The 24,699-nt window shown below is 49.4% G+C and overlaps 1 protein-coding gene across 1 annotated transcript in view; it reads right to left on the bottom strand.

The window, feature by feature from the left end:
• SGIP1 (SH3GL interacting endocytic adaptor 1) overlaps positions 1–19,437 on the bottom strand; it is a 126,275-nt gene extending 106,838 nt beyond the window's left edge. The window contains exon 1 of the mRNA XM_063427887.1: positions 19,196–19,437. Coding sequence (XP_063283957.1) covers positions 19,196–19,205 — 10 coding nt within the window. The 5' untranslated portion in view covers positions 19,206–19,437. The remainder of the gene's footprint in view (positions 1–19,195) is intronic.
• Positions 19,438–24,699: the final 5,262 nt, after the last annotated feature.

Genomic DNA, 24,699 nt, shown 5'->3' with positions numbered 1-24,699 from the left:
TCGGGGAGGGGATTGAGGACCTAGACATACACATTCACAGACATACACACAGACACACACAGAGACACTGTCTCTGCCTTTACCTGGTGTCCCACCAGGTTAGTTTGCCATTCGCCCGAACGCCCTCTACACAGGGAGGAAGTAATTACAGTTCAGCAATTACTTCCTCCCACAGAGAGCTGCATAGAGACAGGCGCCCAGGATCCCAGGTGCCAGGACAAAATAGTTAGTCGTCATGGCGTCCTGGCACCTGGGACTTGTTGAGCCATGTTTTATCACAATAGGTAAGACCAAGGAATATAGCTCTGATGTGCAGCAAAAGGTTGTTGAGCTTCACAAAATGGGAAGTGGCAACAGAGGGACACATAGGTCTCCGTAATATATATCAAGAAGGAAACTCACAGGTTTCAGCCGTATAGTAAATGCACAGGTCTCTGATTAACCCCTTAAGGACACAACTTCTGGAATAAAAGGGAATCATGACGGAATATATCCGTCATCTATCCTTAAGGGGTTAATGATGTAAATATGTAACAACAACAAAAAAAAAAAACGGTCAGGAAAGCTAGAGAAAAAAAACAAAACACAGGAAAGAAGGATGTGTGTCTATATACGGTCTTAACATACTGTGCAGAGGATGGTCCAGTTGACCAAAATATCTCCAAGGGTCACAACTGAAGAATAGCGCAAGTTAATTGCGTCTTGAAAGCTACAATCTGACGTCACCTACATCACCACATGTTTGGAAAGGGTTTCAAGAATAAAACTGCTCTCAGCCAAAAACAAATTCAAGCGTCTTCAGTTTGCCAGATACTACTGGAACTTAAAATGGGATCGGATTCTATTGTAAGATTAAACACCAGAGAAGCAATAAATACCAGAGGTGGGTTTAGCGTACACAGAGAGGAAGCCATGTGGAAAAGTACTGCATGCCCCCATTTCAATATGGTGGAGGCTTTTTAATAGTTTGGGGCTGTTTTTCTGCCAGAGGGCCTGGACATTTTGTCAGGATACATGGCATCATGGACGCCAATTAATATCTGTTGATATATAAACACCTGGTTGCCTCGGGCCAGAAAGCTTAAAATGGCCCATGGTTGGATAATTACAGTAGGACAAATATACACAAAAATGGTTTGCTGATCACAAAATCAAGGTCCTGCCATGGCCATCCCAGTTCCCTGACTTGAACCCCATAAAAAAAAAACCTGTGGTATCAGCTGAAGAGGAAAGTCCACCAGCGTCAACCTCGAAATTTGAAGAGATTCTGTGAGAAGGTCTCAGATCCCTTGCCATATATTCTACAACCGTATCAGGCATTATGGGAGAAGATGCTGAGCTGTTAGTGCTACCTCCCTTTGACAAGCTAAGTATTGACTAAGAGGGTGCCAATAATTGTGCCACACATACATGTGCAGTTTTTTTTTTTTTTTTTAAATAAAAGATATTAAACATTAAAGACAATTCACAGCCTTCTTTGCTCATATTTACAAGGGTGTAAATATAAAATGGACAGAACTGTAAATATACAGGCAACAACATGAAATTTGGGGAACAGTGGCAAGAGACTTAGAATTTTGTGCAAAGAGTGTCACAAGTTAACCAAGCACAGAAAAGACCCCCAATTCTGTTTTTATCGTAACAGTAAAAATATTTAGGAATATTGCTGCATAAAATAAATCTTTATTTCATGTTTTGTCCGAGCTCCTGCTTCTGAGCTGGAATATCGGAGCTAACGGCGGGCCCTAAGCAGACACCAATCTGAAATTGTGTTTACAGCATTACCCAAGCGATGGTGATTCAGGCGATACCCAACAAGACCCCCAGCGGCACCAAAGTAACCGGATGGAGGCCTGAGGCCTACAAGCTTGAGCTTGGGTGAGACGGCCGCTCACCCGGTTCTCCGACCAGCGCTCTGCCACACCGGGTCATCCCGGTCCCCACGGGCAACCACCCCTGCATACCGCAACACCTCCACTCCGGCCGAGCATTGCGGCCAGGACAGCATACCCCAAGATGGCCGACCAACACCTAACCAGTGCACGATATGTCATGGACATCAAGCAGCACACAAGGGAGCTTGGGAATTACTTCATGGCAGAGACCTGCAGCGATACCCGCAACAAGCCATATGCCCACTTAGCAACACCCGTAATAATGGTGGAGGGGAGTGTGGAGATGGAAGGAGAGCGGGGGAAGAATGAGATCTCCCTGGGCGCTCTTTTTTCAGACATTGATGCTGCCACACATGATGGGCCCACCTAGGCTGAAGACCACCGTGGAAGCAATCCCAGAGTACCAACCGCCTATGCTGGGTATCCTACGCCGCAGGTGGCGATCAACCACCAGGACCCATGGCAGCCCTCAACAGGGGAAGAACTCTGCCTTCCACGTGAGCTACCCGGTTCGTGGACTTATGGTGCAGGCCTTCACATTAGCCCGGGGCTATAGGGAGGACTTTCCAAGACCCTGCCTCACATCACCGCACCATCCCCCACGCCCGAACCTGAGCTGAGGCATAAGCTAGACCGGGACTTTAAACCCCAAAAGCACAGGAAGATGGAGGGACTATCCACACACTGGACTAAGCATTTTACAACGCAAGGCCAACCTATCTTCCAGCCCCTGCACGGGTAACTGCATGGAGAAATGCTCCTTATGATGTAGTGACTTAAAGTAATATCCATGCCTGCACGATAAAGCATAAATGATTATATGTTCACATAAACACAGACACTGCACAGGACGCAAACTGGAAACGGGCTGAGTACAAACGAGACATACACCTAGCATAGGCATACACCAGCCAGCGGGGACACACACACACTACCATGCTCATGAGGGGGACACTGGACCGACCTGTACCCTGTACCACTTTGGCTTAAACCATATTGCTCATAACTTGTTTATTTTATCGTTACCGTTTTCAATTAAAATGTATGCATACCCAACAAGCCATACTGTTAAAATAGGACTATGGAAATAGAGCCTGCTGATGCTGTTGTGGCGATACAGGCACTGTTGTACCTACCTGCATACCAAAAAAAAAAGAAGACGAGGCTACAAAGAAGAGGATAATCTACCAAGTGAACAGGTAGTTTTATGGTCAACACAATAAATGAAGAAATTCAAACATAATTGGCAAGTATAGGATAAGATCAAAGATCCTTCTGGTTTTGATGATTTCACAACTGTACGATTTAAATAAAAGCATGGCTTGAAGCAAGGTACACTGTCCTATCACAATGCCAGCATTCAAGTGCATTTTTCAATGACCAGTGAACAATACAAGTAGAAGACAAGCATGTTTCATTAAAGGGATACTCTAAACTCTGTAACCGTTTATGCTCAAAGCATAGGCTGTGGTGCAAGGAGGGTGTTAGTCCCTTTCATCTTGCAGCAATTTCCCTGGAGTTATGAGCCACTACAAGACTGCCCCTCCAGTGAATGACATCCTGACTGCCTTGCTTGCCGTCCAATGTGCAAAAGGCGTGCAAATGCTGGAATGGCCACATCATGCACGTTCCCAATTCCCCTCTCCGGCTCAACCAGACTAACAACTAGCTGACAGTTTAAACCAAAAGAGTTCAATCCGGAGTTAGACCGCACAGCCTAGCTACTTCTGCCGCAGTTCAAGGCTTAAATCTGGAAGTTGACACTCTCAATGGCTTTCAGGCCAAGGTTTCGTGATTCAAAGCTTCAGACTGCGGTGAAAACAGCTGGGCAGAGAGATTGGGTGCTGGATTCAATACTTGAGTGTTAAACCATTCGTCTAACCCTTTGAGGTAAGCCAGCGCCTGGGGAACTCCTTAGACCATAATTTAATTCCTATGAAACTTTTATGGTGCCGAGAGTATGTCTTTAATATAAATGTAAAAGAAAAACAGACTAAAGTTAATTGCCGGATCTGCATAATGGGGGGAGAAACTCCTCAAATCCTTTGCATAAGTACGGTAAAATCATCTTTATTCCAAAGTGAACGTTGATGTAATTTCCAGAGAGTTGACAGTACCATTTAGGCAACAATATTTCTTTAAGGGACACACCACCTAGCATAGCAACGTGTGCTTTTTGCATTGGTTATAGTACTGAGAGGCCTCCTGTAGTTGCCTCCCCACACTCAGTTGATTAGAACTGCAGCAAATTGCTATAATTCCACACCCCTGCTGAAGAGCATCACAGCTGATAATTCTCCAGTCTATAAAACGTATGTATTGTAATGCACATCTTCTAGTTCAAAAAACTGCCTCGTCAATTTCAGCTACATCAGGATTCATTTAAAAAAAAAAAAAAAATCACGAAAATTGAACTTTGTAGCAAAATGCATGGCTTCTATTATCTTTCTGAGCAAATTAAAATTGTGTCAGAAATAACACAGTTGCAATATGTTGAGCTACATAGACCAGAAAACACGAGTAGCAACGAAGCCAAAGCTTATAGTATTCTCTACTGAAAACTATGCAAAGGATTGGCTGAGATACTGATCTGGGACAGCCAGCTGCAGACATTGAAAATCCTTAGAGAGTTAGGACCCAAAGCTAGGTCCTTATTAATTGGAACAAGCATACAGTATTCACATTTGTTTCAACCACCTTTAACGAATTGTTTACTAAAGCAAAACGGTCTTCCCTGGCACAAAGCAGATAGCTTGTGTAATAAAAAAAGTGTTTTGGGGGGGGGGGGGCGGGGCCTGACAAGCATGGCGGCGAGACGTGTTCTCCTCGAGCTCCCGCACACACTCGGCGAAAAGGCGAAAAGGCGAAAATCGGGCCCCCACAGGCAACTCAAGCGGCATCCCTAGACACCCTCCTGCCACCCACACCAGGGGGCACGAGATGGGCCACCGGGAAACCCGATGGGGATCTGCCGGAACCGAGACAGGCACTGCGGCCTGGTGCGCGACGGGCGGGGGAGGCGGCCGCTCCCTCAGCCTGGAGGCGCATGGAGGATACTCGCAGCACACGGCAGCCCTGTAACCCCCCCCCGGACCGGCGGGGGTAATCCCGGTCCACCCAGGCGAATGGAAAAACGATCTGACAAGCGAGGAACATATCAGAGGGCCGCAAGGTCCATCCAAGATGGCGGAGAACACACGACCAGCGAGCGGACACGAGGTACAACAAGCCCCCCTGTCAAACCTGGAACTCATATTCGCAAACTTCTGGCTCAAGCTTGAGCACAGAATGAGACAGGGGACACCGCTACCACTAACCTCTGACCATCCTTCATGCCATCTACCGCCCGACCCACAGCGACAACCGGCACACTTGAATAGGCCCAAAACAACGAGGCCTCCGGTAGCTCAACGCAGCGCCTCCACTTCAAGCGAAGTCACTAACAAGATGGCGGAGGGTCAGACGTCGCCCCCTACATCTGTGCCACATGGTGGAGACAACGACCCTGCGGTTGAATGCATACTCACCCGAATCGACATAAGTTTCCAACGATTCTGGGCATCACTGGAAAAACGCATGACCATGAAACCGGTACAATCAGAGAGGGAGAAGACTGAAGCTGGGCTGGAGACGGAGCGACTGCTCCTGGGCACAACTGCTACTCAAACCGCACCTACTTACCTTCCCAGGCTGAGGGCCCAAAGGAGGAAACCTCCACAGCATCGCCCACCTCGCAGGAAGACCGCCCGCCGCTGGCGGCGGATGTCCACCCGGGTCTCTCACTGCTCCCGAAACGGGAAAGCCTCGGACTCACGAAGCCACCGAGCCTGTGGTTCACAGATGCAGCCCTCCACAAAGGCCTGGGGCCGGAAGAAGGCTCCGACATGGGAGCAGCGCATTGTAGCCTCTTGGGGCCGGACAGATCCCTCAGCCACTCTGCCAAGATTGGGCATCGGATGACATGAACTGGACTTCTAGCCAGGGATTTCAGGGCAGCCAGGTGTAACTTTCATGATTAATACACTTATACAAATGCTTTAGACGCAACTAGCTTGAGACGACGCAACCTTACCTGCATACATACTTAACTATCTGGCAACACCTGACGGTTCCACTAAAGCCTGTGACTACTAACCTGCTTAAAGTTAACCTTGTGCAAATACTCGTGCCATTGTTAGAACTGTTAGTATATGTGGTCGCGCGGCTGTAACACAACACGTGACTTAATAATGACATAACAAAACTGTACATGACTTACCTGCATACACACTTAGTTGTCTGGCAGCACCTGACGGTTCAGTTACGTCTACGACTACTAGCCTGTTAAAAGCTAAAATTGTGCAGACGCTCGTGCCATTGTTAGACTTATTAGTATATGTGAAACGTAAGATCACTAGCCTGTACTGTTTTAAGTCTTACTAACCAATTTATAGTGCAGCCTGTCTCTTTAAATCTTTCTATTTACTTGACCTAGCTTGTCTATGTTCAGCGAGTAATTTTATGATCGTTGCTGTAGCCTATGTACTCTAACTCTTAAATCGTGTACCTCACTCAGACACTCAAAGACCATATCCAGTTCATAGCTTAACATACCCGACCAGCACTACTGACGCTGAACTAGCCAGACCTGCTTGCATATTGAAGTTAGCATATACCTAGCATAAGTAACCAATGTTTATCTCACCCATGTGTCTCCTGACACCTGACTAACATGACCTAGCGAGTTACCAACCCGGATCTTTTGATCCATAGCTTGTATTTTCAAACTGGAGTTTCACTACACTACATATAAAAAATGAGGCATTGAAAAGCTGGAAATGTACTCTAACTTTGCGTATTGTCGTACCAACCCTATGCTGTAAATCGCTTAAACGTTTCCTCCGATTTCTCTTCTGTATCCCATACTATATGCCTTTAATAAAAATCAGATTGACCAAAAAAAAAAAAAAGTGTTTTGCAGAATGTATTTTATTGTAATAGCACACCACGTTAATGCCATGTGTGGACTTTGGGTCACTGGAAAACATTAAAGGGACACTATAGTCACCTGAACAACTTCAATGAAGCAGTTTTGGTGTATAGAACATGCCCCTGCAGCCTCACTGCTCAATCCTCTGCCATTTAGGAGTTAAATCCCTTTGTTTATGAACCCTAGTCACACCTCCCTGCATGTGACTTGCACAGCCTTCCATAAACACTTCCTGTAAAGAGAGCCCTATTTAGGCTTTTATTGCAAGTTCTGTTTAATTAAGATTTTCTTATCCCCTGCTATGTTAATAGCTTGTTCTAGATATCTAGAAATCTAGATATCTTTAAAAACATCAATACTACATACAGTACATACTACAGTTGACTTGAATACCAGTGAGCCTCAATACACAATGCCAGGCTCTCTAATCGCTATGGATTTGTAAGTTATTTGGCCAACACTAAGTGCACAGCTTAGTGCCTGCTTATGGAAATGCACTTCAGCAAAGGAAGTGCTCCATATAGACAGGTGAAGATAATTACAGGAACAAGTTCAGTCCCTTAGCCACTACACTGCTTTGCAGTGGTTATGGTACAAAAGTGCACATGATCACCTCCTCCATTGAGAGCGCTGTGCAGGGCTTAGCTTATTGGCTGAGAGTAATCGGCTGAATCTTCCAGCCAATGAGCAGGCTTATCTCTGATCCGTTAACTTAAGCTTCCAGCTCTCAATGGAGGAAGTGACCACTGTTCTTTGTATCCCAGGTAAGTTGTCAAATTATTTGCAAATAGTTTGATTAATTACACTGGGCGAGCACTTGGCACAGCTGTTGTGTTGGCACAGCTGTTGTGAAAGAAACACTACCATCGTCAATAAAACAAGCAAATGTAAAGGTCTCATTCAGTTAAGTACACAAACTGTCTATTCGTTGTACTGGCAAAATCATCAAATGCATATAATAAAATTAAAAAATTATCACCTGTCTACCTCAAACAAGACTGCCAAAATAGATATGCTCTTAAAGAGAGTTATGTTAAGTACATACATTGTATATTTTCCAAAACTGCATATTTATTATATTAGTATGGTGTCCATTTGCAGCAGCATTTAATTTATCCTTTTAATGTAATAAAAATAAATAAATATTCAGAAATTGTAATTGAATCCACCCAGAAAACAAATCGCAATGTCCAAAAAGCAGACAAACTGAAATTCAAGAGGGTTTGCAATACAGTAATTTGGCCTTCCAAGCCATATAATTGGTATTTAGTTAAAATCAGGTCATAAATTAGCAATAACTGAATACCTACAGTGTAGCTCTGTGCTCATATCACCCAGCATGTATTGCATTATAGAGATCATACTGTTTGTAGAACGATATAAATAAAAATCCATCACAGGGATGCACTGCAGCACATTGCAGAATAAAATAACCTGCAGCACATTGCAGAATAAAATAACAGGGAGTTCTCTTAAAAAGGATTAAGCCCCTCAAGTCAGAAACAAATACACCACAGATCAGTATTCATGCATTTAATTCCAAAATGTATTTTTTTTTTTAAATGGACTTAATCTAGCCTATGGATCCTCCATTCATTCAGAAAAATTATATTTCAGGCGAGATTGATAATAACTGCAGATTATACCCTGCTGAGATGTGATAGATTTAAAAAGAAAGACTAATGTTTACAAAGAAACTTGGCTATTTATTAACAAAAAAAAAGTCATCAAAGATGGCTGCTGACTTAATTCCATCGGAGGCTGCCAAGACCTGATGACAACATGGCTTCCTATTGGCCAGCATCAAAGTCCTTGAATAACAAACAAGGCACTTCAGAGGGGAAATCAAATGTTCTATGGATATATCTATTTGTACTAGAAAGAAAAAGAAAAAAAAAAAAATACATGAGACACAGCTGGTTCAGACATATGTACTCATCTGTTTGCATTCATTCACATTTATACAGAAGGGTTGTAGCTACAATAAGGGGGTCTGTTGGTATACAAACACAACAACAGCAGGAAAGGTTTAAAGATACTACCGGTCAGTACACACCACTCAGTCAAAGCAACTTAATCCCTTCCCACTCTAAGAAAAGCTTTGAAAGGGTTAAACAGTAGCAGACAAAACAGGAATAAAATGATTATCGACGCACACTACCCAAGGTCCACGTTATTTGCAAGGAAATAAAAAATAATCTGTTGGTAACTGCATTTTTTATTCTAGATTGTGTTACAGTTCTGGCTTACCATAATGTATTCACCAATAACAGAGGCCTATTCAATCATTTATATTCTTAAATAAATAGCTGGATAGGTTTTTAGTTAATTCTAATATCACAGAGATTGATTGTCAAATCAGTTTAACTCACAAACGCAACATCTGATTTTTTTATAGAATGTGAAAATGTAGTAATATAAAAAAAGCCAATGGATTGTTATGCTGCCTACTTGTGCTATTCTGGGTCGCTAGATGGCACAGAACATTTACATGACTTTGTCCTCTGCACAAGGGCTGATACATGGGTTTTCCTATGAGCCCTGAATGAGTTACCATCACAAATGGATTTCAGCAATTCAAGGATTATGGAAGGTTAAGCAAATTAAAATATTACTATTCAAATTCATACTGGCCAGTATAAGATCTAAGGGCTTGCAAACCCACTGATTAATTATTACAACAAAATATATAAAGCAAATCGCAATAAAAAAAACAACTCTGTCCCATCCAAGTTACAGGACACAAGTCACTGCAGCAAGTAGGACACACTATGGCATGAGGGAGCTGTGGTTTACCAGGCTGCAACTAGGACACAATGGAGGAAGCTACCCATTAGCTGATTGCAGGTAGAACACACTATGGAATATAGACACTTTAACTCACTGCAAGTAAGACACACAGTGGGGGCGAGGGCGAGGGAGTGGCAGGTAAGTCACGCAGTGGGGGCGAGGGAGTGGCAGGTAAGTCACGCAGTGGGGGCGAGGGAGTGGCAGGTAAGTCACGCAGTGGGGGCGAGGCAGTGGCAGGTAAGTCACGCAGTGGGGGCGAGGCAGTGGCAGGTAAGTCACGCAGTGGGGGCGAGGCAGTGGCAGGTAAGTCACGCAGTGGGGGCGAGGCAGTGGCAGGTAAGTCACGCAGTGGGGGCGAGGCAGTGGCAGGTAAGTCACGCAGTGGGGGCGAGGCAGTGGCAGGTAAGTCACGCAGTGGGGGCGAGGCAGTGGCAGGTAAGTCACGCAGTGGGGGCGAGGCAGTGGCAGGTAAGTCACGCAGTGGGGGCGAGGCAGTGGCAGGTAAGTCACGCAGTGGGGGCGAGGCAGTGGCAGGTAAGTCACGCAGTGGGGGCGAGGCAGTGGCAGGTAAGTCACGCAGTGGGGGCGAGGCAGTGGCAGGTAAGTCACGCAGTGGGGGCGAGGCAGTGGCAGGTAAGTCACGCAGTGGGGGCGAGGCAGTGGCAGGTAAGTCACGCAGTGGGGGCGAGGCAGTGGCAGGTAAGTCACGCAGTGGGGGCGAGGCAGTGGCAGGTAAGTCACGCAGTGGGGGCGAGGCAGTGGCAGGTAAGTCACGCAGTGGGGGCGAGGCAGTGGCAGGTAAGTCACGCAGTGGGGGCAAGTCACGCAGTGGGGGCGAGGCAGTGGCAGGTAAGTCACGCAGTGGGGGCGAGGCAGTGGCAGGTAAGTCACGCAGTGGGGGCGAGGCAGTGGCAGGTAAGTCACGCAGTGGGGCGAGGCAGTGGCAGGTAAGTCACGCAGTGGGGCGAGGGAGTGGCAGGTAAGTCACGCAGTGGGGGCGAGGGAGTGGCAGGTAAGTCACGCAGTGGGGGCGAGGGAGTGGCAGGTAAGTCACGCAGTGGGGGCGAGGGAGTGGCAGGTAAGTCACGCAGTGGGGGCGAGGGAGTGGCAGGTAAGTCACGCAGTGGGGGCGAGGGAGTGGCAGGTAAGTCACGCAGTGGGGGCGAGGGAGTGGCAGGTAAGTCACGCAGTGGGGGCGAGGGAGTGGCAGGTAAGTCACGCAGTGGGGGCGAGGCAGTGGCAGGTAAGTCACGCAGTGGGGGCGAGGCAGTGGCAGGTAAGTCACGCAGTGGGGGCGAGGCAGTGGCAGGTAAGTCACGCAGTGGGGGCGAGGCAGTGGCAGGTAAGTCACGCAGTGGGGGCGAGGCAGTGGCAGGTAAGTCACGCAGTGGGGGCGAGGCAGTGGCAGGTAAGTCACGCAGTGGGGGCGAGGCAGTGGCAGGTAAGTCACGCAGTGGGGGCGAGGCAGTGGCAGGTAAGTCACGCAGTGGGGGCGAGGCAGTGGCAGGTAAGTCACGCAGTGGGGGCGAGGCAGTGGCAGGTAAGTCACGCAGTGGGGGCGAGGCAGTGGCAGGTAAGTCACGCAGTGGGGGCGAGGCAGTGGCAGGTAAGTCACGCAGTGGGGGCGAGGCAGTGGCAGGTAAGTCACGCAGTGGGGGCGAGGCAGTGGCAGGTAAGTCACGCAGTGGGGGCGAGGCAGTGGCAGGTAAGTCACGCAGTGGGGGCGAGGCAGTGGCAGGTAAGTCACGCAGTGGGGGCGAGGCAGTGGCAGGTAAGTCACGCAGTGGGGGCGAGGCAGTGGCAGGTAAGTCACGCAGTGGGGGCGAGGCAGTGGCAGGTAAGTCACGCAGTGGGGGCGAGGCAGTGGCAGGTAAGTCACGCAGTGGGGGCGAGGCAGTGGCAGGTAAGTCACGCAGTGGGGGCGAGGCAGTGGCAGGTAAGTCACGCAGTGGGGGCAAGTCACGCAGTGGGGGCGAGGCAGTGGCAGGTAAGTCACGCAGTGGGGGCGAGGCAGTGGCAGGTAAGTCACGCAGTGGGGGCGAGGCAGTGGCAGGTAAGTCACGCAGTGGGGCGAGGCAGTGGCAGGTAAGTCACGCAGTGGGGCGAGGGAGTGGCAGGTAAGTCACGCAGTGGGGGCGAGGGAGTGGCAGGTAAGTCACGCAGTGGGGCGAGGGAGTGGCAGGTAAGTCACGCAGTGGGGGCGAGGGAGTGGCAGGTAAGTCACGCAGTGGGGGCGAGGGAGTGGCAGGTAAGTCACGCAGTGGGGGCGAGGGAGTGGCAGGTAAGTCACGCAGTGGGGGCGAGGGAGTGGCAGGTAAGTCACGCAGTGGGGGCGAGGGAGTGGCAGGTAAGTCACGCAGTGGGGGCGAGGGAGTGGCAGGTAAGTCACGCAGTGGGGGCGAGGGAGTGGCAGGTAAGTCACGCAGTGGGGGCGAGGGAGTGGCAGGTAAGTCACGCAGTGGGGGCGAGGGAGTGGCAGGTAAGTCACGCAGTGGGGGCAAGTCACGCAGTGGGGGCGAGGCAGTGGCAGGTAAGTCACGCAGTGGGGGCGAGGCAGTGGCAGGTAAGTCACGCAGTGGGGGCGAGGCAGTGGCAGGTAAGTCACGCAGTGGGGGCGAGGGAGTGGCAGGTAAGTCACGCAGTGGGGGCGAGGGAGTGGCAGGTAAGTCACGCAGTGGGGGCAAGTCACGCAGTGGGGGCGAGGCAGTGGCAGGTAAGTCACGCAGTGGGGGCGAGGCAGTGGCAGGTAAGTCACGCAGTGGGGGCGAGGCAGTGGCAGGTAAGTCACGCAGTGGGGGCGAGGCAGTGGCAGGTAAGTCACGCAGTGGGGGCGAGGCAGTGGCAGGTAAGTCACGCAGTGGGGGCAAGTCACGCAGTGGGGGCGAGGCAGTGGCAGGTAAGTCACGCAGTGGGGGCGAGGCAGTGGCAGGTAAGTCACGCAGTGGGGCGAGGCAGTGGCAGGTAAGTCACGCAGTGGGGGCGAGGGAGTGGCAGGTAAGTCACGCAGTGGGGGCGAGGGAGTGGCAGGTAAGTCACGCAGTGGGGGCGAGGGAGTGGCAGGTAAGTCACGCAGTGGGGGCGAGGGAGTGGCAGGTAAGTCACGCAGTGGGGGCGAGGGAGTGGCAGGTAAGTCACGCAGTGGGGGCGAGGGAGTGGCAGGTAAGTCACGCAGTGGGGGCGAGGGAGTGGCAGGTAAGTCACGCAGTGGGGGCGAGGGAGTGGCAGGTAAGTCACGCAGTGGGGGCGAGGGAGTGGCAGGTAAGTCACGCAGTGGGGGCGAGGGAGTGGCAGGTAAGTCACGCAGTGGGGGCGAGGGAGTGGCAGGTAAGTCACGCAGTGGGGGCGAGGGAGTGGCAGGTAAGTCACGCAGTGGGGGCGAGGGAGTGGCAGGTAAGTCACGCAGTGGGGGCGAGGGAGTGGCAGGTAAGTCACGCAGTGGGGGCGAGGGAGTGGCAGGTAAGTCACGCAGTGGGGGCGAGGGAGTGGCAGGTAAGTCACGCAGTGGGGGCGAGGCAGTGGCAGGTAAGTCACGCAGTGGGGGCGAGGCAGTGGCAGGTAAGTCACGCAGTGGGGGCGAGGCAGTGGCAGGTAAGTCACGCAGTGGGGGCGAGGCAGTGGCAGGTAAGTCACGCAGTGGGGGCGAGGCAGTGGCAGGTAAGTCACGCAGTGGGGGCGAGGCAGTGGCAGGTAAGTCACGCAGTGGGGGCGAGGCAGTGGCAGGTAAGTCACGCAGTGGGGGCGAGGCAGTGGCAGGTAAGTCACGCAGTGGGGGCGAGGCAGTGGCAGGTAAGTCACGCAGTGGGGGCGAGGCAGTGGCAGGTAAGTCACGCAGTGGGGGCGAGGCAGTGGCAGGTAAGTCACGCAGTGGGGGCGAGGCAGTGGCAGGTAAGTCACGCAGTGGGGGCGAGGCAGTGGCAGGTAAGTCACGCAGTGGGGGCGAGGCAGTGGCAGGTAAGTCACGCAGTGGGGGCGAGGCAGTGGCAGGTAAGTCACGCAGTGGGGGCGAGGCAGTGGCAGGTAAGTCACGCAGTGGGGGCGAGGCAGTGGCAGGCAAGTCACGCAGTGGGGGCGAGGCAGTGGCAGGCAAGTCACGCAGTGGGGGCGAGGCAGTGGCAGGTAAGTCACGCAGTGGGGGCGAGGCAGTGGCAGGTAAGTCACGCAGTGGGGGCGAGGCAGTGGCAGGTAAGTCACGCAGTGGGGGCGAGGCAGTGGCAGGTAAGTCACGCAGTGGGGGCGAGGCAGTGGCAGGTAAGTCACGCAGTGGGGGCGAGGCAGTGGCAGGTAAGTCACGCAGTGGGGGCGAGGCAGTGGCAGGTAAGTCACGCAGTGGGGGCGAGGCAGTGGCAGGTAAGTCACGCAGTGGGGGCGAGGCAGTGGCAGGTAAGTCACGCAGTGGGGGCAAGTCACGCAGTGGGGGCGAGGCAGTGGCAGGTAAGTCACGCAGTGGGGGCGAGGCAGTGGCAGGTAAGTCACGCAGTGGGGGCGAGGGAGTGGCAGGTAAGTCACGCAGTGGGGGCGAGGGAGTGGCAGGTAAGTCACGCAGTGGGGGCGAGGGAGTGGCAGGTAAGTCACGCAGTGGGGGCGAGGGAGTGGCAGGTAAGTCACGCAGTGGGGGCGAGGGAGTGGCAGGTAAGTCACGCAGTGGGGGCGAGGCAGTGGCAGGTAAGTCACGCAGTGGGGGCGAGGCAGTGGCAGGTAAGTCACGCAGTGGGGGCGAGGCAGTGGCAGGTAAGTCACGCAGTGGGGGCGAGGCAGTGGCAGGTAAGTCACGCAGTGGGGGCGAGGCAGTGGCAGGTAAGTCACGCAGTGGGGGCGAGGCAGTGGCAGGTAAGTCACGCAGTGGGGGCGAGGCAGTGGCAGGTAAGTCACGCAGTGGGGGCGAGGCAGTGGCAGGTAAGTCACGCAGTGGGGGCGAGGCAGTGGCAGGTAAGTCACGCAGTGGGGGCGAGGCAGTGGCAGGTAAGTCACGCAGTGGGGGCGAGGCAGTGGCAGGTAAGTCACGCAGTGGGGGCGAGGCAGTGGCAGGTAAGTCACGCAGTGGGGGCGAGGCAGTGGCAGGTAAGTCACGCAGTGGGGGCGAGGCAGTGGCAGGTAAGTCACGCAGTGGGGGCGAGGCAGTGGCAGGTAAGTCACGCAGTGGGGGCGAGGCAGTGGCAGGTAAGTCACGCAGTGGGGGCGAGGCAGTGGCAGGTAAGTCACGCAGTGGGGGCGAGGCAGTGGCAGGTAAGTCACGCAGTGGGGGCGAGGCAGTGGCAGGTAAGTCACGCAGTGGGGGCGAGGCAGTGGCAGGTAAGTCACGCAGTGGGGGCAAGTCACGCAGTGGGGGCGAGGCAGTGGCAGGTAAGTCACGCAGTGGGGGCGAGGCAGTGGCAGGTAAGTCACGCAGTGGGGGCGAGGCAGTGGCAGGTAAGTCACGCAGTGGGGGCGAGGCAGTGGCAGGTAAGTCACGCAGTGGGGGCGAGGCAGTGGCAGGTAAGTCACGCAGTGGGGCGAGGCAGTGGCAGGTAAGTCACGCAGTGGGGCGAGGGAGTGGCAGGTAAGTCACGCAGTGGGGGCGAGGGAGTGGCAGGTAAGTCACGCAGTGGGGGCGAGGGAGTGGCAGGTAAGTCACGCAGTGGGGGCGAGGGAGTGGCAGGTAAGTCACGCAGTGGGGGCGAGGGAGTGGCAGGTAAGTCACGCAGTGGGGGCGAGGGAGTGGCAGGTAAGTCACGCAGTGGGGGCGAGGGAGTGGCAGGTAAGTCACGCAGTGGGGGCGAGGGAGTGGCAGGTAAGTCACGCAGTGGGGGCGAGGGAGTGGCAGGTAAGTCACGCAGTGGGGGCGAGGGAGTGGCAGGTAAGTCACGCAGTGGGGGCGAGGGAGTGGCAGGTAAGTCACGCAGTGGGGGCGAGGGAGTGGCAGGTAAGTCACGCAGTGGGGGCGAGGGAGTGGCAGGTAAGTCACGCAGTGGGGGCGAGGGAGTGGCAGGTAAGTCACGCAGTGGGGGCGAGGGAGTGGCAGGTAAGTCACGCAGTGGGGGCGAGGGAGTGGCAGGTAAGTCACGCAGTGGGGGCGAGGGAGTGGCAGGTAAGTCACGCAGTGGGGGCGAGGGAGTGGCAGGTAAGTCACGCAGTGGGGGCGAGGGAGTGGCAGGTAAGTCACGCAGTGGGGGCGAGGGAGTGGCAGGTAAGTCACGCAGTGGGGGCGAGGGAGTGGCAGGTAAGTCACGTGATGGGGGCGAGGGAATGGCAGGTAAGTCACGTGATGGGGGTGAGGGAATGGCAGGTAAGTCACGTGATGGGGGTGAGGGAATGGCAGGCCAGACAGGCAGGGGGGGTGAGGGAATGGCAGGCCAGACAGGCAGGGGGGGTGAGGGAATGGCAGGCCAGACAGGCAGGGGGGGTGAGGGAATGGCAGGTAAGTCACGTGATGGGGGTGAGGGAATGGCAGGCCAGACAGGCAGGGGGGGTGAGGGAATGGCAGGCCAGACACGCGGGGGGGTGAGGGAATGGCAGGCCAGACATGCAGGGGGGTGAGGGAATGGCAGGCCAGACATGCAGGGGGGTGAGGGAATGGCAGGCCAGACATGCAGGGGTGTGAGGGAATGGCAGGCCAGACACGCAGGGGGGGGTGAGGGAATGGCAGGCCAGACACGCAGGGGGGGGTGAGGGAATGGCAGGTAAGACACGCAGGGGGGGGGGGGGAAAGGGACGCTGCATTTTACTGGTCTCAAGATAGACATACAGTGTTTTATTTACTAAACTTTTTTTGGAGTGAATAAAAAGCTGCAAGCAGGGCACTGGGGATAATGGGAATGCAGCAGTCAGGACACTGGGGATAATGGGAATGCAGCAGGCAGGACACTGGGGATAATGGGAATGCAGCAGGCAGGACACTGGGGATAATGGGAATGCAGGGAAGTGATGTGACCGACATCCAATGAAGGGATGTGATGTGGTCTATACAGGGACTACAATGAAGGGATGTGATGTGGTCTATACAGGGACTACAATGAAGGGATGTGATGTGGTCTATACAGGGACTACAATGAAGGGATGTGATGTGGTCTATACAGGGACTACAATGAAGGGATGTGATGTGGTCTATACAGGGACTACAATGAAGGGATGTGATGTGGTCTATACAGGGACTACAATGAAGGGATGTGATGTGGTCTATACAGGGACTACAATGAAGGGATGTGATGTGGTCTATACAGGGACTACAATGAAGGGATGTGATGTGGTCTATACAGGGACTACAATGAAGGGATGTGATGTGGTCTATACAGGGACTACAATGAAGGCATGTGATGTGGTCTATACAGGGACTACAATGAAGGCATGTGATGAGGTCTATACAGGGACTACAATGAAGGCATGTGATGAGGTCTATACAGGGACTACAATGAAGGCATGTGATGAGGTCTATACAGGGACTACAATGAAGGCATGTGATGAGGTCTATACAGGGACTACAATGAAGGCATGTGATGAGGTCTATACAGGGACTACAATGAAGGCATGTGATGAGGTCTATACAGGGACTACAATGAAGGCATGTGATGAGGTCTATACAGGGACTACAATGAAGGCATGTGATGAGGTCTATACAGGGACTACAATGAAGGCATGTGATGAGGTCTATACAGGGACTACAATGAAGGCATGTGATGAGGTCTATACAGGGACTACAATGAAGGCATGTGATGAGGTCTATACAGGGACTACAATGAAGGCATGTGATGAGGTCTATACAGGGACTACAATGAAGGCATGTGATGAGGTCTATACAGGGACTACAATGAAGGCATGTGATGAGGTCTATACAGGGACTATAATGAAGGGCTGTGCAGGGCTGTGATGGTCTATATAGGGATATAATGATGAAGGGATGTGTACAGAGATATAATGAAGGGATATACAGGGCTAAATTGAAGGGGTATAATGAAGTCTGTGATTCTATGCAGGGCTGTGATGAGGTCTATATATGGCTATATTGAAGGTCCATACAGGGCTATAATGAAGGTTGTGCAGGGCTGTGATAGTCTATATAGGGATATAATGAAGGTGGTCCATAGAGGGATATATTGAAGGATATGATGAAGGCTGTATACAGGGATATGATGAAGGCTGTATACAGGGATATGATGAAGGCTGTATACAGGGATATGATGAAGGCTGTATACAGGGATATGATGAAGGCTGTATACAGGGATATGATGAAGGCTGTATACAGGGATATGATGAAGGCTGTATACAGGGATATGATGAAGGCTGTATACAGGGATATGATGAAGGCTGTATACAGGGATATGATGAAGGCTGTATACAGGGATATGATGAAGGCTGTATACAGGGATATGATGAAGGCTGTATACAGGGATATGATGAAGGCTGTATACAGGGATATGATGAAGGCTGTATACAGGGATATGATGAAGGCTGTATACAGGGATATGATGAAGGCTGTATACAGGGATATGATGAAGGCTGTATACAGGGATATGATGAAGGCTGTATACAGGGATATGATGAAGGCTGTATACAGGGATATGATGAAGGCTGTATACAGGGATATGATGAAGGCTGTATACAGGGATATGATGAAGGCTGTATACAGGGATATGATGAAGGCTGTATACAGGGATATGATGAAGGCTGTATACAGGGATATGATGAAGGCTGTATACAGGGATATGATGAAGGCTGTATACAGGGATATGATGAAGGCTGTATACAGGGATATGATGAAGGCTGTAAACAGGGATATGATGAAGGCTGTAAACAGGGATATGATGAAGGCTGTAAACAGGGATATGATGAAGGCTGTAAACAGGGATATGATGAAGGCTGTAAACAGGGATATGATGAAGGCTGTAAACAGGGATATGATGAAGGCTGTAAACAGGGATATGATGAAGGCTGTAAACAGGGATATGATGATGAAGGTGGTCTATAGATGGGTATATTGAAGGGCTGTATACAGAGATATAATGAAGGGATGTGATGGTCTATATAAGGATATAATGAAGGGTATGGTGAAGTTCCATAGAGGGATATACTGAAGGTCTATGATGAGGTCCATACAGGGCTGTGATGGTCTATATATGGCTATATTGAGGGGCTGTGATGGTCTATAGATGGCTATATTGAAGGCTGTGATGGTCTATAGATGGCTATATTGAGGGGCTGTGATGGTCTATAGATGGCTATATTGAGGGGCTGTGATGGTCTATAGATGGCTATATTGAGGGGCTGTGATGGTCTATAGATGGCTATATTGAAGGCTGTGATGGTCTATAGATGGCTATATTGAAGGCTGTGATGGTCTATAGATGGCTATATTGAGGGGCTGTGATGGTCTATAGATGGCTATATTGAAGGCTGTGATGGTCTATAGATGGCTATATTGAGGGGCTGTGATGGTCTATAGATGGCTATATTGAAGGCTGTGATGGTCTATAGATGGCTATATTGAGGGGCTGTATACAGGACTGTGATGGTCTATAGATGGGTATGATGAAGGTCCATACAGGGATGTTGCCGGACCCGGCCAGCCTACCTTCCATCATGGTGGCACTCTCTCATTCCTTACTCGGCGTTGAACGGGCAGGCCCCAGACTCTGCTCCCTACTGTCAGTGGAGGACTCGGCCGGCCCCCGGGTGCTGGTTGGCGGGAGGGCGGGCGGTAGGACCCAGGCTCTCGCGGCGGCAGTGGTGGCTGCAGGACTCGGGCCCGGCCGGCCAGGCTGCAGGAGGATGCTGAGGGAGAGGCTGACTCTGCCTGCCAGTAGCTGGCCAATCCCCGCCCTCCGCTGGGTCACGTGCCGCCCCATGTCCTGACTCAATCACACACATCCCAGCCTGTGACGCACTTCCCCTGCATAATCCCATGGTGGAACATTGACCCCCCTCTCCCTTCTATAATATAACACCCAGTCTCTATAATAACCCTGATGTAACACCCTGTCTGTATAATAACCCTGATATAACACCCTGCCTGTATAATAACCCTGATATAACACCCTGTCTGTATAATAAACCCTGATATTACACCATGTCTGTATAATAACCCTGATATTACACCATGTCTGTATAATAACCCTGATATTACACCCTGTCTGTATAATAACCCTGATATAACACACTGTCTGTATAATAAACCCTGATATTACACCCTGTCTGTATAATAACCCTGATATCACACCCTGTCTGTATAATAAACCCTGATATTACACCATGTCTGTATAATAATCCTGATATAACACCCAGTCTCTATAATAACCCTGATATAACACACGGTCTGTATAATAAACCCTGATATTACACCCTGCCTGTATAATAAACCCTGATATAACACCCAGTCTCTATAATAACCCTGATATAACACCCGGTCTCTATAATAACCCTGATATAACACACTGTATAATAAACGCTGATATTACACCCTGCCTGTATAATAACCCTGATATAACACCCTGCCTGTATAATAACCCTGATATAACACACTGTCTGTATAATAAACCCTGATATTACACCCTGCCTGTATAATAAACCCTGATATAACACCCAGTCTCTATAATAACCCTGATATAACACCCGGTCTCTATAATAACGCTGATATAACACACTGTCTGTATAATAACCCTGATATAACACCCTGTCTGTATAATAAACCTTGATATTACACATTGCGTGTATAATAACCCTGATATAACACCCTGTCTGTATAGTAACCCTGATATAACACCCTGTCTGTATAATAACCCTGATATAACACCCTGTCTGTATAATAAACCCTGATATTACACCCTGTCTGTATAATCACCCTGATATAACACCCTGTCTGTATAATAAACCCTGATATTACACCATGTCTGTATAATAACCCTGATATTACACCCTGCCTGTATAATAACCCTGATATTACACCCTGCCTGTATAATAACCCTGATATAACACCCTGCCTGTATAATAACACTGATATAACACATTGTCTGTATAATAAACCCTGATATTACACCCAGTCTCTATAATAACCCTGATATAACACCCGGTCTCTATAATAACGCTGATATAACACACTGTCTGTATAATAAACCCTGATATTACACCCTGTCTGTATAATCACCCTGATATAACACCCTGTTTGTATAATAAACCCTGATATTACACCATGTCTGTATAATAACCCTGATATTACACCCTGCCTGTATAATAACCCTGATATAACTCCCTGTCTGTATAATAACCCTGATATAACACCCTGTCTGTATAATAAACCCTGATATTACACCCTGTCTGTATAATAACCCTGATATAACACCCTGTCTGTATAATAAACCCTGATATTACACAATGTCTGTATAATAACCCTGATATTACACCCTGTCTGTATAATAACCCTGATATAACACCCTGTCTGTATAATAAACCCCGATATTACACCCTGCCTGTATAATAAACCCTGATATTACACCCTGCCTGTATAATAACCCTGATATTACACCCTGCCTGTATAATAACCCTGATATAACACCCTGTCTGTATAGTAACCCTGATATTACACCCTGCCTGTATAATAACCCTGATATAACACCCTGTCTGTATAATAAACCCTGATATAACACCCAGTCTGTATAATAAACCCTGATATTACACCCTGCCTGTATAATAAACCCTGATATTACACCCTGACTGTATAATAACCCTGATATAACACCCTGTCTGTATAGTAACCCTGATATTACACCCTGTCTGTATAACAACCCTGATATAACACCCTGTCTCTCTAATAACCCTGTATAATAAACCCTGATATTACACCCTGTCTGTATAATAACCCTGATATAACACCCAGTCTGTATAATAAACCCTGATATTACACCCTGCCTGTATAATAAACCCTGATATTACACCCAGTCTCTATAATAACCCTGATATAACACCCTGTCTGTATAATAACCCTGATATAACACCCTGTCTTTATAATAAACCCTGATATTACACCCTGCCTGTATAATAAACCCTGATATTACACCCAGTCTCTATAATAACCCTGATATAACACCCCGCCTGTATAATAACCCTGATATAACACCCCGCCTGTATAATAACCCTGATATAACACCCTGTCTGTATAATAACCCTGATATAACACCCTGTCTGTATAATAAACCCTGATATTACACCATGTCTGTATAATAACCCTGATATTACACCCTGCCTGTATAATAACCCTGATATAACACCCTGTCTGTATAATAACCCTGATATAACACCCTGTCTGTATAATAAACCCTGATATTACACCCTGTCTGTATAATAAACCCTGATATAACACCCTGTCTGTATAATAAACCCTGATATTACACCATGTCTGTATAATAACCCTGATATTACACCCTGTCTGTATAGTAACCCTGATATAACACCCTGTCTGTATAATAACCCTGATATAACACCCTGTCTGTATAATAAACCCTGATATTACACCCTGTCTGTATAATAAACCCTGATATTACACCCTGCCTGTATAATAACCCTGATATAACACCCTGTCTGTATAGTAACCCTGATATTACACCCTGCCTGTATAATAACCCTGATATAACACCCTGTCTGTATAATAAACCCTGATATAACACCCAGTCTCTATAATAACCCTGATATAACACCCAGTCTGTATAATAAACCCTGATATTACACACTGCCTGTATAATAAACCCTGATATTACACCCTGCCTGTATAATAACCCTGATATAACACCCTGTCTGTATAATAACCCTGATATAACACCCTGTCTGTATAATAAACCCTGATATTACACCATGTCTGTATAATAACCCTGATATTACACCCTGCCTGTATAATAACCCTGATATAACACCCTGTCTGTATAATAACCCTGATATAACACCCTGTCTGTATAATAAACCCTGATATTACACCCTGTCTGTATAATAAACCCTGATATAACACCCTGTCTGTATAATAAACCCTGATATTACACCATGTCTGTATAATAACCCTGATATTACACCCTGTCTGTATAGTAACCCTGATATAACACCCTGTCTGTATAATAACCCTGATATAACACCCTGTCTGTATAATAAACCCTGATATTACACCCTGTCTGTATAATAAACCCTGATATTACACCCTGCCTGTATAATAACCCTGATATAACACCCTGTCTGTATAGTAACCCTGATATTACACCCTGCCTGTATAATAACCCTGATATAACACCCTGTCTGTATAATAAACCCTGATATAACACCCAGTCTCTATAATAACCCTGATATAACACCCAGTCTGTATAATAAACCCTGATATTACACACTGCCTGTATAATAAACCCTGATATTACACCCTGCCTGTATAATAACCCTGATATAACACCCTGTCTACATAGTAACCCTGATGTAACAGATCCCTAACAACCTCTGGTGGATGTGAAACAAACCAGGGAATTACAATTTACACATCCATTCGCTCCATTCCTCTGTTCGTCTGGTTCCGTGCGAATTTCACGTGTAATGCAGAGGTGGCCGCCATTTCGGGACTTTCCACGTGTTCGCGGCCATCTTGTGTGCGAACAGCGGTGTTTGCCTGCAATCGCATGGAACTGAAAACGGATACGCAAACAGGCGAACACCGCTGAATCCTCCAGACCTCCATAAGTTCGTACGAAAACTACCGAACGTCCCCTCGTTCGGTAGTTATATGCAATCATCTATGGGGATTCCAGCGAACCCCGCGATTCGCATGGATGGCCAGAGTATCATACCTTTTTACCGTGCGAACGGAGACCGACCGCAAGGCCAAAACTCATGGAACTAATTTCGGCTAGTTGGTCTGTGCGGTCGGTCAAAACTTTGGAACGTTGTATCTCCCGAACTGTACATCCGAATGGGGTGATTTTTGGATATATTGTCCCCCTGAAGGAGAGCTATCCAGCGCTACCGGATTTAAAGCTGTACCCCCTGTTTTTGGGGTACATCCAGAACTGGTGGAAAAATGTGGACATTTTAATTGGGTTATGTAGTTATCTGAGGGGAGGAGACGTGGGGGTGTTACCATCTTTATTATTGGTTGTTTTCATCCTCCCCCTGGGAGTGTTCTGTGTGTATCTATTTCTAATAAAAAGCAGGCTGGGTGTTCCAGTCCTCAGTTCATCTTGACCCTTCAAAACGTAGCCTCGTCTCGTTCTTGGAAGGGGATTATTTGGGGATATTATTCTGCTCCTGTTTACAGCTGAACCTGCTCCTCACTCTGGATATCGTGGATGGGATTACATCAGCTTACTTCTCCACAGCAGCTTGCAGGGAAAAAGGACGTCTTCAACGGCAGAAACCCTCTCTCTATCTGGGTAGCCGTTACATTGGTTGGCAGCGGTGGGATGGTTCTTTTTGCCCAAGGAGCAAGTGCTGAATGGAGTCTCAGTATGCCAAGCTGAAAAGACCCACACTGAAAGATCTATTGGAAAATCGTGGTAGGAGTGCTAGTAACAGACCAAGGAGAGAGCTGATAGCTGACCTACTGGAGCTGGACGAAATGGATAGATCCATGGAGGTAACTGAACCTATTGCACCGGTCAGCGAGAACGATGTACTCACTGCTATTGTACAGCGAAGATTAGCATTATATCCGGAAAAGACCACGGAGCTATTAGACAGACTGTTCAAGAACGCAAAAGAGGAGATCGAGACTAAGAGGAGGCAAGACACGGAACATGTATTGGCGCAACAAGCTAGTACACATATAGTTCCTACTCCTCCTCCCGTTGCTGCAGGGAGGAAAATACCATTTACTGCATTTAAAGCGTTTGCAGAAAATGAGGAAGAGATTGATGGGTATTTGGCAGATTTTGAGCGGCAGTGCTCACTGCACCAGATACCCCCAGACCAATGGGTTACTATTCTGGCTGGAAAACTTTCAGGAAAAGCAAATGAGGCTTTTCGGGCACTCACGGCCGAAGATATCACACAATATCAGCGGGTGAAAGCCGCACTACTCACCCGATACGCAGTCACCCCAGAGGCATATCGCCGTCGCTT

The sequence above is a fragment of the Pelobates fuscus genome, chromosome 7 (assembly GCF_036172605.1).
Source record: "Pelobates fuscus isolate aPelFus1 chromosome 7, aPelFus1.pri, whole genome shotgun sequence".
In the NCBI taxonomy this organism is placed as follows: domain Eukaryota; kingdom Metazoa; phylum Chordata; class Amphibia; order Anura; family Pelobatidae; genus Pelobates; species Pelobates fuscus.
This window is presented reverse-complemented; position numbering and strand designations above follow the sequence as displayed.